The sequence below is a fragment of the Podarcis melisellensis genome (assembly GCF_964234715.1).
Source record: "Podarcis melisellensis genome assembly, chromosome: 4".
NCBI classification, from domain to species: Eukaryota; Metazoa; Chordata; class Lepidosauria; order Squamata; family Lacertidae; genus Podarcis; species Podarcis melisellensis.
In genome coordinates, this window is record NC_138531.1 from 64,905,341 (window position 1) to 64,921,278 (window position 15,938).

Genomic DNA, 15,938 nt, shown 5'->3' on the forward strand with positions numbered 1-15,938 from the left:
GGTTCGTCCAACGCGTAACCCGGCACCCAGCTATTGGCAGAGGCCGGAGTGCCTTCCCTGGCTAGAAAATATTCAACTCCCTCCTCCCCCCATCTCGAGTCCAGTATCTCTGTGACCTCGTTAAGAGGTTCTGGTCTTGGCGATTCCCCCCCCTCAGGCGCCCTCCTACGTGGCTCTGGGAGTGCTCCTGACTCTTGAAACCTGTGTGGGGTTTTGTAGGGAGTGAGCACCGACCTATGAAAGACCGGGTGCACCCTGGAACCCTCCGGAAGGGCTAGACGAAAAGCCACCAGATTGATCTTAGCCTCAACTTGATATGGCCCTAGCTGCCTGTGTCCTAACTTCTTCTTGGCCAATGACCTGGCCGGCATCGCGTGGGCTGCTAACCACACCCAGTCCCCAACCTGGATGTCCTCTCCCGCCCTCCTGTGCTTATCGGCCTGCACCTTATACGCCTGTTTTGCCAGCTCCAAATGTCTCCGCAGCTCCTCGTGCACCTCTTGCAACTCCGCTGCAAACTGGTCGGCATCTTGAGGCCCCCCCCCTCCTGGTGCCGCAAATCTCGGGAAGGTTCTGGGATGACGGCCATTGTTCGCGAAGAAAGGCGTCACCCCGGTGGATGCGTGTTTCGTGTTGTTGTAGGCGAATTCAGCCATCGGCAGATAGTCCACCCACGCCGCAGGTCGCTGGTTGGCGTAGCACCGCAGGTACTGCTGCATGATCGCGTTGACCCTCTCCGCTTGACCGTTGGTTTGTGGATGTCTCGCCGATGTCAGGTTGATTTTGACGTGCAATATGCCCAGAAGCTTTCGCCAGAAAGTGGAAACAAACTGGCGCCCCCTGTCGGACAAGACGGACTGCGGAAGTCCATGCACTCTGAAGACGTGATCGATGAAGAGCTTTGCGGTCTGTTCTGCCGTCGCCACCTTGGCACAAGGGATGAAATGCGCCATCTTGGTGAACAAGTCCACCACCACTAACACCGCCGTCTTACCTCTGGAGCTGGGCAGGTCCGTAACAAAGTCCAACGCTACCCTCTCCCACGGTTGCTGCGGTGTCTCCAGCGGTTCTAGCAATCCCGCCTGCTTCTGGTGCACTGGTTTGGACCTCTGGCAGATATCACACCTGGCGACGTAGTCCGCCACCTCTCCTCTCATCTGGGGCCACCAAAAGTCTCTAGCCACCAATTCCATCGTCTTCTCTTTGCCGAAATGGCCTGCACTAGGGGCGTCATGCAATTGTTGCAGAACCTTGGCTCGAAGATCGTCGGTGGGCACGTAAAGGGCACCCTTACGAGTCAAAAGTCCATCTTGCAATTGGAACTCATCGTTGTCTCGCGACCCTCCGCGTAGCTCCTCCATCTTGGACTGTGCAAACTGATCCCTTTGCAACGCGCGTCGCACCGCGTCCAGGTCGACTGCGATGGTAGCGCACGTCCACGCCTGCGGTGCGAAAATGTGCTTTGCTGCGATTGGAGCTGCTTCCTCCAAGTATTGCGGCTTTCGGGACAGCGCGTCTGCAATAACATTGGAGTCTCCTGGGATGTATTCTATTTTGAAGTCGAAATCCGCAAAGAACTCCGCCCAGCGCATGTGTCGCTGGGTCTGTAACTTAGCCGTCCGCCAATACTCTAAGTTCTTGTGATCCGTGCGGACTTGCACCGTGTGCTTGGCTCCTATTAAGAAGTGTCGCCACGCTTTGAAAGCTGCATGAATGGCCAACAACTCCCTGTCCCATATGGTATAATTGCGCTCCGTCTTGCTGAGCTTCCGGGAGTAGAACGCACCCGGTCTCCAGTTGCCTTGCGAATCCTCTTGCAAAAGAACGGCCCCAACCGCTCTGTCTGACGCATCGGTCTCTACCCGCATGGGTCTGCCGGGATTCACGTGGAGCAGCTGCTCTTCGGAGGCGAAAAGACCTTTAAGCGTCCGGAAGGACCGCTCCGCTTGTTCGGTCCAGACGAACTTCTTCTTCTTGGAACTGAGGGTGTCAGTGATAGCCGCCGTCGCGTTCGCAAAACCTTTAATAAACTTGCGGTAAAAATTGGCAAAGCCGATGAACCTCTGGACCTCTTTCCGATTTCGAGGGCTTTTCCAGTCCAACAGCGCTTGAACCTTAGCCCTGTCCATGGCCAGTCCCTCGTCGGACAACTTGTAGCCAAGGAAATCAACCTCTCTGACATCAAACTGGCATTTTTCCAACTTGGCGTACAGCCTGTGGTCCTTCAGCCTCTGCAGGACCTCCCTCACGTCCTTATCGTGATCCTCCGACGATTCCGAGAAAATCAGGATATCGTCGAGAAAGCAGACACACTTCTTGTAGAGGAGACCTGCTAGCACGTGGTGCATAAATGCTTGAAAAACGTGGCTGCCATTTTGGAGACCGAAAGGCATGACTCTGTATTCGTATGTGCCCAGAGGGGTGAACATGGCGGTCTTCCACTCATCTCCTTTCCGGATGCGGATGAGATTGTAAGCTCCACGTAGGTCCAGCTTGGTGAAAATCTTGCCCCTCCTGACGGTCGCTAAAAGGTCGTCAATCTTGGGCATGGGGAAAGCTTTGGGCTTAGTCAAGCTGTTTATGAACCTGTAATCCACTATAAGCCTTTTTTGGGGCGTGTTTTTCTTCTTCACAAAGAACACAGGGCTGCCACCCGCTGCTTTAGATTCCTGGATGAAACCTCGCTTGAGGTTATGGTCTATGAACTCCCGAAGCTCTTGCATCTCGTCTTCCGACATGGAGTACAGCTTGGCAGCAGGCAGTTGCGCCCCTGGCACTAAATCAATCGCGCAGTCGTAAGGTCTGTGAGGCGGCAACTTGTCAGCTTCCTTCTCACAGAAAACCTCCAAGAAGTCCTGGTACTTGTGAGGCACCGTTTGCACCATACCCAGATGCAACTGCTGCTCGGCTTCTCCTCCCTGATCGGTCTGAAAGCAATGCTGAGCACAATACGATGAACAAAAGGTGATCTGCCGCTGGTACCACGCAACCGCGGGACTGTGCCTCTCCAGCCAACTCATGCCTAACACGATGGGTGTGTCCGATAAGTGGGTGACATTGAAACTAATAAGTTCTCGATGGTTGCCAATCTGCATCATCATGGGAGGGGTTTGCTGCACCACTTGCCCCCCCAGCAACTTCCTGCCGTCTACCGTGACCACGTTTAGAGGCGTCGTTGCAGGCAGGAGCGCCATGTTGTGCTGCTTAACGAACTGCAGTCCCACGAAGTCGGCGTTGCTTCCCGAATCGATCGTTATTGGAACCTCGAGGAGTCTCCCATCAGGCAACTGGAGTGTTGCTGTGAGCAGAACTGCCGGTCTGGGAGGCAAAGGGTCCACGCTTTGCAGTGATGCTGGGGGCTTGTCTACAGATCCGCCTGGCTGAGCCCCAGTAGCTCTGCTTCCAGCCAGGCACTGTCGTTTCTCTGAAGCTGCTCCCCTGGTTGCACCTCTGCTGTTACAGTTGCCAGTGCTGCAGTGTGCTTCTGGAGCCTCTGGGGGCACTCTTTCGCCATATGGTGCGCACTGTCACAGATGTAACACTTCCTGGTTCCTCTAGGAGGCTTCGCTTTGGCTGCACCAGGGACAGGGCTCTGGGATGGCTTCTGAGCCCTAGCACCACCAATCTCCATTGGCTCCTCGCTGTCCTTCCCCATTGGCGAGGGGTGCGCACGGCTGAAATCCCTGTGCACAAAAGGGAGAGTCCTCGCTTGCGCACGCGCTTGGGACCCGTCCTCCTCGTGCCACGGACGTCCCTCATGTCGAATTCCAATAGCTAAAGCCCGGTGCACCACGTCTTCTAGGGTCTGGGGTCTGTCCCCCCTAGCGATCTCATCCTTGATGGGGGGGCTCAATCCCTCCCAAAAAAGATCTCTGACCGGCTTACTGTCCTTTGGCCAATCTAAGGCGGTGAGCAATGCAAAAAATTTAGAGTGGTATTGGCGCACAGTCGCTTTCCCCTGCCTCAGCCCGTGCATTTGACGGCGCGCAATGTCCACATCCACAGAGGATTGAAAACAAGAATCCATCGCTTTGATGAACGCAGTTGAATTGCGACGGGCCGGTCCATCTTCGCGCCACAGATTGCGTAGCCAAGCCCTGGCCTCCCCATGCAGGTGCGAAACAATGAACCCCACTTTCTCCTCCTCATCTTTAAAATCGTGACGGAGTAAATGCAGTGCATATACGACGTCCGCTCTGAAATTGGGATAGTCTTGCAAGTTGCCATTAAAATGCGGAACCAGGGCACCCCCCCTCCGTCCAAGCGCAATGCCCTCCGCTCTGGAACCTGGGGCCCCCGCCCTGTCCGCGTGTTCCCACCTTGCCTGCAAATCCTGGCACGTCTTCTCCAAGTCGTCATTCTTCTTCTGCGAAGCAATGACTGCCGATGTGAGAGCGGTAACCTGATCCCGCAGTGCAACCAGCTGCTCCTCAGCGCTCATGGCTGCTCCCGTTCGTGAGCTTCGCAAAAAAAAATTTTTGCTTTCTGAGAGGGGACTTACTGTCACGGCCACCCAGGACGGGTCCCAGCTCACAAGAGACCTCACTCCGTTGCAGTTTATTTACAGGAAAAGTTTATTGAAGATTTCTGCTTCTCGTACAGTTCAGCATCGTGGCCGTACGTCTGTCACGTTAGACCGCTGAAGTCCCCTCTGACTCCTCCCCTCTTCCACACCAACTTAATAGCCTGGCTCTAGACCACCTCTTCCTCTCCTTTCTTTTCCGCAGGGTCTTCCTGCCCCCCTGGGTTCCCTCTCTCCGTGACTCGCCTGAGGCTGAATCCTCTGCCGCCTCTTCCCCCCTCCTTCTGGCTTTAGGGCCGGGCTCCTCCCCTGAGCTCTCTCCACTTCCGCGCGCCTCTACGTTTGAACTTGGCGCGCGTACGTTGCTGCTGACCTTTCTTTCGACCGCTACACCACCCCTTGTTCTGCTCTCCACCCTTTCCGGCTGAACACCTTGCTCCAACCCCCTTTCTCTGTTCTCTCCTAATCCTGCTCCCTCCGAGAGGCTGACGACTCCACCCCCTTTTCTCCGTTCCGGCTGAGACGCCTCTTGCTGCGTCTGTCTTCCACTGGGCTCCTCTCCGCTTCTCCCTTCTCCTCCCTTTTGCTTGATTAAGGTAACCCCCTTTTGAGAATCCTCTGACTCGCTGCTCAGACTCGTGGATTCCCTCAGAATTCCGTCATCTTCTTCCTCATCCTTCTGCCCCTCCTCCCACTCGCTCTCCGTCTCCTCTGTCATCTCCTCCTCTCTCCCAGAAACCCTGACAGGTGGTATTGTGGAATATTTTTAATATAGGAGCAAAATTAGAAGGCTGCTGTAAGAGGGGTGTCCTGTTTCCAGGAAGTACTCTTGGTTTGCAGCTTCTCTATAGGAATGGGATATTTACATTGTTGAGAAGATGAGAGGTTCTTTCTTTCTTATTTATTTAAGTAAGTAAGTAGAAGAGGGAAGGAAGGAGAAATTAACATTTCATTACAATGGTTTACTTTAGAAGCAGGGCAAAAGATACTATCCAGTCTATCTGTCTAGTCTACCAGTTTGCTATTTCCTTCCTACATATTTTAAATCCTGAAGTTAATGTAATGGTTGTGAAAGCAGGAAGTTTGTTGCCTGAGGTTGTGTTTCAAACAGCATGCATCAGAGTTGTCTTGTTTGACTCCCTGCATCTTGAGGCTGGCTGATTGCTCATTGGGTTTGCTTTCACTCTCGTCAGTACCAGTGAATTCATTTGAGATGTCATCTATTTCTCACAACTGTGCATGTCTGTCTGGTACCAAATGTCCTAGTGGTTCTCATTCCTCTCTGTTTGGCTGTACTGTGTTTGCTCATTTTGAATGTGATAATTGTCAATGTTTTCTTATTTCTAGATCTAATGCATAACTGGCTGGTTATCTAAGTTATCCCATATGTATAACTGATAAATTAGAAAGAAGACTGTATCCCTCGTGTCCTATTCCAAAGAGTGCTTTTGTACCTGACTTTATTAACCTGTGCTTCTCCTCTGATAGGCAGATGCAATTTCAGATGTAAAACTTTCTACTTCTAACTTCTAAGCCACACATCTGGTTCCTTTCTTCCGATACTTGGATAGCCTACACACCATTCAGTGCTTTTGTTGTATGGGACACATATATTCCTGGTAAAATCTGCATATTGTCCTGTGTCTGATACATAGGAGTAGACAGACATTGGAAAGCTATTGGAACAACTTAAAAAAAGAAAAGATGTCATTCCCAGCGAGCAAGTCTTCAGAGGAATACTTCCAGATGATGTTTTCCATCAACTAGCTACTATATATACTTAATTGAATTATTATTATAGTTAGGCTCACATATTTGTTCTGAATTCCTGCATATGGACAGCGGTCTCTTGATATTTTCCAGGCAAATATGTCATTATCTGAATCCTTTCTTCCCCCATTATCTGAATCCTCTGTAGTTTTGTAGGAACTAGCAGACGGTCTCTAAACAAGGAACTTGGTATTATTCAAAGGAAAAGCTTTTTTTAAAGGCCAGTACTTTGATATGGAAGAAAAGACGATTGTCCTTTGTCTTGGCTGAGTTCCAAGAACTCGGGGCATTAGCCTTTGGAGTAGCATCTGTTGACATGAGAGAGTTGTGGTCTTATATGAAAGAACAACAAATTCATTTGTAAAGCAAACAGGAATAAAAACGTGCAGAGCATGACTCAATCATGTGGCTTCCACAAGAAACTGCCTTAGAGCCAATAATGGTGTTGAAAACCTTTGGTGAACTTTGTGGCTTATGGAAGAAGCTTGCTATACATACTACAGTTTTGTATGTTAAAAAAAAATTATACTTTTGGCCATAACTTCACTGTGTGCAGCTGAAGAATATGTGTCTTTCCAGCTAGCCATCCCCAACTACTTTCTTCTTCTGAACTGGCTCCTAAAGTGCTTTCTTACTGCACTATTGATCCTCTAGTCTTCCTTATAATTAAACTGTATTGACATTTTTAAAATGCACATTTCCAAAGAGAGTTGTTGTGGCTGGTTGTGGGAAAGTATGGTAGCCCAATTAAACATTGGTGAATGTAATTTTAGATTTGAGTGTTGCCAAGATCATGCCTCCTTTAAAGCTTTATTCCTTGTGGGCTACACAGCCTTATTGAACATAAAAAATTGCAGATTATTCTTCCAACTCCCTGTTGGTTTCTCGTTTGTTTCTTTTTAAATACTCCACGAGCATTGCTGCCATCTAGAGGTGTAAGAGTTGCTGGACAGTCTTTGCTTTTGGTTTTTGCTGACGAACTTCTTGTATTGTAGTGTCTTTGTGGACACGGCAGACAGATGCAGAAAAATACTGAATCACAAAAAGCTGATAGTATTTCTGAAAGACAATTTTTGGATAATCATGATGATAACCCAAGATGGGTGTATAGACACAGATTCTTCACTCATCCTTATGCAAGTTGGCAGCCAGGAAGTCTTCCATTAAGTTTCCCATTTTGTCTGAACCAGAAATCTCTGGTTAACAGATTCAAAACAAGCCACAATTTGAAGTTGGCTAGTATCCTTCTTGTTCTGAAGCTGTTTCTTTTTTTCATCGAAAACAGGATATTACTATTAACGGTAGTTAATGAAAGTCTTCCTGGTTTGTTTGCCAGCTTCTGCTAAAAGAAGAGGAAAGGTGCTTTGAGTGTGTATGCCCCCAAAGCTGATCCATTGTCAGTGTGAAGACAATCTGGATGAAGTGCAGTTTGAGGAACACAATTTTCAGCCTTGTATTTGCTCAAGGTGGTAGATGAAATTTAAAATTCCAACCTGTTGTCTTAATTTAGTATATTGCAGCAGCTCCCAAGAAAAATACTGCTAGCGTGACACGTCCCTGTCTGATTCAGCACAAATGGAGCCTATTGAATGAGCGGATTTTAGCTGGACTGTGAATTCTTGATGTCCTCTTTCAAAATATCAATCCATTCTCTGCTCCATTGTTCGGTGAATTGTTCTGAAGGCTACAAGCAATTCCATCTACCCTAAGAATGAAGTGCCAGATTTCTATAAGAAAATATTTGCAGATTCTTTTGCAGGACTTTATTGCAGTAGATTAATTTCTTTAAAAAGTCAACTTGACTTGCATAGTTTATAGGTAGACCCAAACAGATAAGAGGGGGGAAATGTGTGTCTTGTGTACATTTAATAGAGTTTTGTTTGCTTAATGCTCATTAACTTCCTAATCTATAGATTAATTTTGTCTTTACACTGCCTGCCAGCAATGTACTGAAGGAATCATGCTCTTTCATCAGTTTGCTTACTCTCTATTTCTTTTTTTTAGGGCCCAGTAATTTATGCGCAGTTAGATCACTCCGGAGGGCGTTACAGTGACAAGATCAACAAGTCAGAATCTGTCGTCTATGCTGACATTCGGAAGAACTGAGGAAATCCCAACCAACCCAAAGCTAAACAAAAATTCAAACTGGAATCGCTTGAAGAAGATTGACCCAGAGAACTCACATGTGGCCTTTGATGCCTAGGCTAGGACCAATGCATGTGCATACAGAGAGAAAGAGATTATATATGTATTGTGTGTAAATAGTCTATTTAAATCGTACAGAGACCAATGTTGCATGTTGAAATATGATATGAATTCTGCTTATAAATTGCTAATATTTTTTTTTTTGTATCTAGGATAAGAGGAAGAAAGCAAATATTCATATTACACCTTTAAGTGATTTCTCTGTTCTATGGAAAAACTGGAAAATTCCTGGATAGTCTAATGGATTTGATACTTTGTTTTTTACAAGATTGATTTCTTTTGATGAAATAGACTTGAGGATAAGTGTTTCTGCATGAGGATTCTCTTTTCCTATTCTGGTGCTTTCCACACAGTTTCATATAAATTCACTCCTGTCTTTCATTCCCAATTCCCATTTACCTCTTTCTACAGTAGGGTCAGAAAGCCCTCCCCTGCCTTCAGTTTCCAGCCTGGTCCTCGTATTGGCTGAAGCCAAAGTTCTATCTTCAGGGCATTAACTAACCTTTGTCTCTTTTTGGTACAGCGCGCTCCCCAACCCAATTGTTTTTAGACATTTTCATTTGGTCATTTCAATCATGAAGCATGAACAAGAAGTCCCTCTAATTTTTATTTCCCGCTGGTGATTTTTCCGCAATAAAAGTGGTATTCAGTTTTGTCTTTGAAGAAAATAGGGTAGTGAAGTGGTGCTGAATGAACTTAGTCTGACCCTAATATGGCTTTCTAGAATACCCTTACATTGGGCTGCTTTTAGTAAGGCTTATTGGGATGTAGCTGTTGCAGAAAGAAAGTTAGAATTTACAAGTTACCTCTTACTGTTTTATCTAATTCCATGGAGGGGAGTGCTTCGTGGAAACCATATATGATAGAATAGGCCAGTAGTACACTTCCTGTTTCAAGAGGTGAGGGCCAAGATTCTATTGTTACTGATTCTCAGATTGCAGATTTACCTTCAAACAGAAAGGACTGTGGATTTCTCTACTGTGGGGTTAGCTCTGCTCTGTTGCTGCTCTATTATTCTTGTAAGGGCACACAACCTCCAAATCATCTGCTGTTCTCTCCTCCCTTCCTGCCTCAAACCATTGTTTCAGACAGGCTGTCCGGTTCTCTTCCTCCTCCTTCTCCTCTTCCCAAGGCCCTTGCATGTTTATCTGTGCAGTGGAGTTTTCTTAAAAGTATAAGAAAGTGTGAATGGTAGCAGATAAAACTTTATGCTTGACCCAAAGGCTGGCCAGTCAGCACTCTGCAGAGCCAAACAAGCAGGCTTTCCCTAAAGCTTGGGCCAAGAGGAGGGGACATTGTACTTTTGCCCAAATGTGGTGAGTGCATTTCCACAGCAGGATCACTGCTAAAATGAGGTATGCCTGTATGAGCATTAATCCCTTGTTCCTTAATGGATTCTTTTTCCAAAATAGAAAAATTAGAAGGTTTCAATTACCGACTTTTCTGTGCTAAGGCTATCTTTACTGCTGTCTCCTGTGATCTCAGTAGACTTAGGCTGCAGTCCTAAATCCACTTACTAGGAAAGTGAGTTCCCTTGAACTTGGTGGCACTTGAGTCTAAGAAAACCTGAACAGGGCTGAAGTGCTAGTGTTCACTGAAGCTTTATTGGAGTTTTTCTCCTTTCTAAACAGTGAAATTATGCCATTGTACACATGCACCCATTCATCATAGATGCCCTGGGTACTGCTTGTCTTACTTTCTTTTACCATAAATGAAATTGGCCATGCCATTATTAGTCTCACCTCCACCTACTGGTTTTTGCATGCAGTAAGTACATCATTTACTGGGGCTGGCAAGGGCTGGCAGGCTTCCTGCAGGCATCTCATTGGCCATTGTGAGATCAGGATGTTGGGCTACACGGGCCGCTGGCCTGACCCAGTAGGCTCGTCGTCTTATGCACAACTGCACATATTCATCCTAGAATTGCACCCCTGCAAAACAAAAACGTTGCAGGAGTGTAGATGAATGAGCAACTTGTGAAGATTCGAACAGTGTGGGACAAAAGTTAATGAAAGGTGACACTTAATGCTAATCTGAATATACCCACGAGCCATTTTAGAGGTTGATTAGTTTTATGAGGTTCCTAGGGGATTTTAACATCCATGCCAACACAACCTTACAAGGGGCCGCTCGGGACTTCGTGGAAAGCATGGCCTCCACGGGGCTGTCCCTGAATAAGTTTGGCACAATTCATAGTCATGGACATGCCTTAGACCTGGTGTTCACTTCTATGGATGTGGGTGATCTGACACCAACTAAAAGTGAAACAAAAGAAGTGCCATGGTCGGATCACTTCCTGGTGCAACTGGACTTCTCTGTGACCCTTCCCTTCTGCAGGGAGGTGGGACTGATTTGGATGGACCCCAAGATCTCCTGCAATCATTTTGCAAAGTTTTTTGCAGATAAAGTTGCTCAGATTCGGAAAGAGATAGACCACCATGGGAGCAGGGCCAGGGCGGGAGAGAGCTAGAGTCCTGCCTAGTCAAGTTGCATGGGATCAATTCCAATCTGTTACCTCAGAGGATGTGGACAGGCTGCTTGGATGAGTGAACAACCAATTGTCTCCTTGATCCTTGCCCATCCTGGCTCATAAAAGCGAGCCAGGAAGGGCTGGATGATGGACTTGGTGGGATCGTGAATGCTTCTCTCTGTGAGGTAGGCCTCCCAGACCAGTTGAAAGAGGTAGTCATGAAACTGCTTCTTTAAAAAAAGCTCTTTAGACCCGGCCAATATGGCCAACTATCACCCAGCTTCAAATCTACCATTCTTGTGCAAGGTGACTGAGTGGGTGGCTGCTGAACAACTTCAGGCATGCCTGGAGGATGTGGACCATTTGGATCCAGTCAGGATTCAGGCCTCATCATGGGACTGAAACTGCCTTGGTCATGCTGGTTGATGACCTCCGGCATGCTAAGGACAAGGGTGAAAGCTGTTTCCTAGTTCTGCTGGATTTCTACTGGATCTCTCAGCAGCCTTTGATACCATCAACCATAACATGCTTCTGGACCATCTAGAGGAGCTGGGGGCACTGTTATACAGTGGTTCTGCTTCTTCCTCCTGGACCATGTCCAGAAAGTGATGTTGAGGGATGAGTGTTCAGACCCCCGGGTTCTCACTTGTGGGGTGCCTCAGGGTTCCGTCCTCTCCCCCATGCTTTTTAACATCTATATGAAGGGCTGGGAGAAATCATCAGGGGGTTTGGGCTGAAAGTTGATCAGTATGCAGATGATACCCAGCTCTACCTCTCTTTTAAATCAGAACCAGTGAAGGCGGTGAAGGTCCTGTGTGAGTGTCTTGAGGTGGTTAGAGGATGGATGACAGCTAACAGATTGAGGTTGAATCCTGACAAGACAGAAGTACTGTTTTTGGGGGACGGGACGGGCAGGTGTGGAGGACTCCCCGGTGCTGAATGGGGTAACTGTGACCCTGAAGGACGAGGTGTGCAGCCTGGGAGTCATTTTGGACTTGCAGGTGTCCATGGAGGTGCAGGTCAAATCTGTGTCCAGGGCAGCTGTCTACCAGCTCCATCTGGTACGCAGGCTGAGACCCTACCTGCCCGCAGACTGTCTCACCAGAGTGGTGCATGCTCTAGTTATCTCTCGCCTAGACTACTGCAGTGTGCTCTATGTGGGGCTATCTTTGAAGGTGACCCGGAAACTACAGCTAATCCAGAATGCGGCAGCTAGACTGGTGACTGGGAGTGGTTGCCAAGAGCATATAACACCAGTCCTGAAAGACCTTCAGTGACTCCCAGTACGTTTCCGAGCACAATTCAAAGTGTTGGTGCTGACCTTTAAAGCCCTAAACGGCCTCGGCCCAGTATTTTTGAAGGAGCATCTCCACCCCTATCATTCAGCCCAGACACTGAGGTCCAGCGCTGAGGGTCTTCTGGCAGTTCCCTCCCTGTGAGAAATGAGGTTACAGGGAACCATGCAGAGGGCCTTCTCGGTAGTGGCACCCTCCCTGTGGAACGCCCTCCCATCAGATGTCAAAGAAATAAACAACTACCTGACTTTTAGAAAACATCTGAAGGCAGCCCTGTTTAGGGAAGTTGTTATTGTTTGATGTTTTATCGTGTTTTTAATATTCTGTTGGAAGACGCGTAGAGTGGCTGGGGAGGCCCGGCCAGATGGGTAGGGTATAAGTAATAAATGAGGAATGCCAGAAAAAAATAACTTAATGGAAAGACTTGCTTCAATTATAACGAGAAACTAAACACTACTCTGCATACTTTGATCTGATGCAAACTACAGCGACTTGTGAATGCTTGCAGCCAAATGAGCTGTGTAGGAGAAAACAATTTATTATTCAATGTTTTCAGAATATTACGGAACTTAACGCAATCTTTTAATTCTAGCACCTTATTACTAGAAAAGCAAGTCATATTTTTTCTTTCTTTTTTCATCTTTGCCTGATACTCTTGACACTTTGCTTCATCAGCAATTGGAGCTGGCAGCATGATGACCCTTTTTTGTGTGACATGCACCTGTTTTTCAGCATTTTGAAAAGAGCCTGAATATGGTTTATAGTGCAGGAGAGAATTTGGGTTTGTTGTCCTCTCATTTGCTTGAATCTGTTGCTCCTCTTCTGAATTTAGTAGCAGACAACTTGGCAAGCACAAGAACCCTAAAGGGGCTACATTTCCCCCAACAGAAGTTATGTGGCTTGAACAGTAAAATTGGAACAAGTGTGACTTTTCCTAGTAGTTGTTCAAGCTGAAAACCTCTATTCATAAGAGATTGTGGCATCTTGGGGATTTACATCCTTTAACATGCCTGAAATATGATCCATGTTATAATCTTACTTGTAAATAGTATATTTTCTAACTTAAAAGTGTGGTCTAACCCTGTTAAAAACCAGTTTGCCATCAATTTTAGTGGAGGTGCAATGCCCCTTTTTTAGAGAGAGAGACAAGGCAAGTAGAGGCTAGTGTTGTTACTAGGTTTCGACTCTAACAACTGTACCCCTCATATTTCATCTCAGTAGAATATTGTTCAATAGAAGTTCTTCATGGCAGATAACCATGTTTGAATAGGTAGAGTGCTTTTATTCCAGTAGGGTTTGGGGAAGATCGTTCAGACTGTAGGAGTTCTATCTTATTTGTTCATGAAGCTTTGTCTCTTGCTAGAGTGCTTTGTGGGTCTGCAGTATCAACATTTCAGTGTGAATAGGGAAACTATAAAAAGTTTTGTCTTAATTATTTGAAGTAGTTGAGGTGATCATCTGTCTTGTAACTTGCTCTGTATTCACAAAACTCCAAAGGCTTTCCTTTTTGTGTACAGTCAGTTGTTCTGGTGAAGTGAGCAGGTGTTCAGTCATCAACAGATGAGCCTTGAAGTCTGTCTGTCAAGTCTCATTCAGAGTTTTACCTTATTCTTGTATCGACCAAGCCTTTTAAAACCACATTTTTCTATGTGTGTGATGGGTAGAAGTTTCATCCCCCCCTTATTAAAACTGTTTCCTAGTTAAAATCTAGGAGACGCCTCAGTGAAAGGGCAATTTTCCTATGGTGCTCAATTTAGATGCCCTTTTCTGTGAAAGGCAATCAAGATCTAACAAAGGACTCCCACTTGTGAAACTTAGCTCTCCAACCCTTGGACCTTCTTCTCAAGATCTCCTTTGGCTCTATACAACTCCACAGAATGCAGCTACTGAGCCCTTTTCTACCTTGTTTCTGCACTTTTAAAAAACTGGAATTGCATTTTGTATTAAGTTGTTGTACAGTCTCCTTTCCTTCCTTCCCTATGTTCTCAAATGCTGCTGCTGCACAGGCAGTTGGCTACCTTCTGGAAAGCACCACTATGAGGGCACCACACTATGATGCTGCTAGATTGGCGGGGTGGGGCAAAAGGGGTAAACACCTATAAAATAGGTGTATAATTTTGGGCAAGGGATTGTTCTACAAGCTCTCTGTAAAGTTAAAGCAGGAACTAGTGGTAACATACTTGTTTTGACTTGCTTCTAAGTTGGACACACATCACATTGGATATTTACATGTTTTCTATTGTACTCTTGTGAATATTTTAATACACTTTTTCCATTAGTGGTCTGTTGTGTGTTTCATAATTTGTCAAGCATGAGATATTGAATTGCCTTTGCCTTTCACATACTTCTGCTACAAAGCCAAGATTCAGCTTTGACTGCAAGTGCTCAATCTAGCACTGTGCATAGTGCTCAGTATAGGAGAATATGCTTCAGGAGTAGCCACCGACTACTCTCATGCTCTTCCATTAACCTAGCCGTTACTAGTGATGGGCAAACTGACCCCATTCAAATTCACAATTTGCTTGCTAACTTACAAAACGAACATTATGAATTTGGTCAAAACATCTGTTACAAGATTTCCAAGTGTTTTCACATTTAAACTTACAGTAATATAGCATGGTCAGTGTATTATTTTTTAAATTATCTTTTAAAAATTGGAGTTAAAGGCTAGTTTTGTGTACACCCCCCGGAAACAAAGCTACATAGTCATGTACCACCATTTCCAGGATGCTTTTCAGACCCATATTTTAAAGTATGTGGTAGGAGCCACACTTCCTAGTCTCACAGAAAAGCTTTTACATTTGAGGAAGTTTTTACAAATCAGCTTCTCTCAACCATGGGTCCCACAACTCATAATCCCTGACCGCTGGTGCTGCTACTTTGGGATGGAGTTGGACTCAAAGGTTGAGAAAGATGTTGCTGGACTGCAACTCTTATCCTTGACTATGTTGGCTGGGGCTGATGGCAACTGGGATCCAACATCTGTAGCCCACTGCATTGCTTACCCTAATTTAGTTGAACAGGTCTGGTCAGTTATCAATACCTTTTAACTTTTGAAAGACTAGAGTACAAGTTGTCTTCAGCCTTTTTAGGACTGCAACCCACAGTGAGGCCAAACTGGTTTGGGATCCACAACTTTTTATCCTACGCAGGTGTGGTGCTGCTGTGACATACCTTAGATTACTGTGACCCAGCAGTGGGCATTTAATAATGATTAGGTCCCCACCCCGGAGTACAGAACTTAGTATAGCTCAGCACTGATTATACTTCAGAAAACTGGCCACTGCTCCAACAGTTCTGCCATGTGAAGATACTGATTTTAATCTAAAATGTTTACCGTCTGTATTTCAGGCAGAGGGATCACACAAAGCGTATTATGAATTTTAAGTATTTTTCCATCTTCAACATCTTAGTCATGACTTAACTGTGGCATGAAAAATGTAAATCAAGTTGGTCCAGTAGCACCTTCATGCACAAGGTAGTTCCTCTTGCCAAAAAGATGTGTGTGCCCAATTATCACCAAACCTACCCCCAACAGCTGTAACTCCTTACACTGCATCAAATGCTACCGAAAAGGCTGGTTCCCTTATCCTCAAGAGGAGTTTTGGGGGAAGGGGTATTCTGCAACCACAACCACTGCTCACAGCCCTTAAGTTCATGAAAAACCTACTGAAGG

The 15,938-nt window shown here is 46.2% G+C and overlaps 1 protein-coding gene across 2 annotated transcripts in view; it reads left to right on the top strand.

The window, feature by feature from the left end:
- The window catches only part of LOC309368630 (myelin protein zero-like protein 1), a 34,138-nt gene extending 25,333 nt beyond the window's left edge, over positions 1 to 8,805 (top strand). For both annotated transcript variants that reach the window (XM_081908861.1, XM_081908860.1), the window contains exon 6: positions 8,297 to 8,805. Coding sequence is in view for 1 of the 2 variants with exons in the window: in XM_081908860.1 (XP_081764986.1) it covers positions 8,297 to 8,398 (102 nt within the window). In the remaining variant the exon portion in view is untranslated. The remainder of the gene's footprint in view (positions 1 to 8,296) is intronic.
- The last annotated feature ends 7,133 nt before the right edge of the window (positions 8,806 to 15,938 follow it).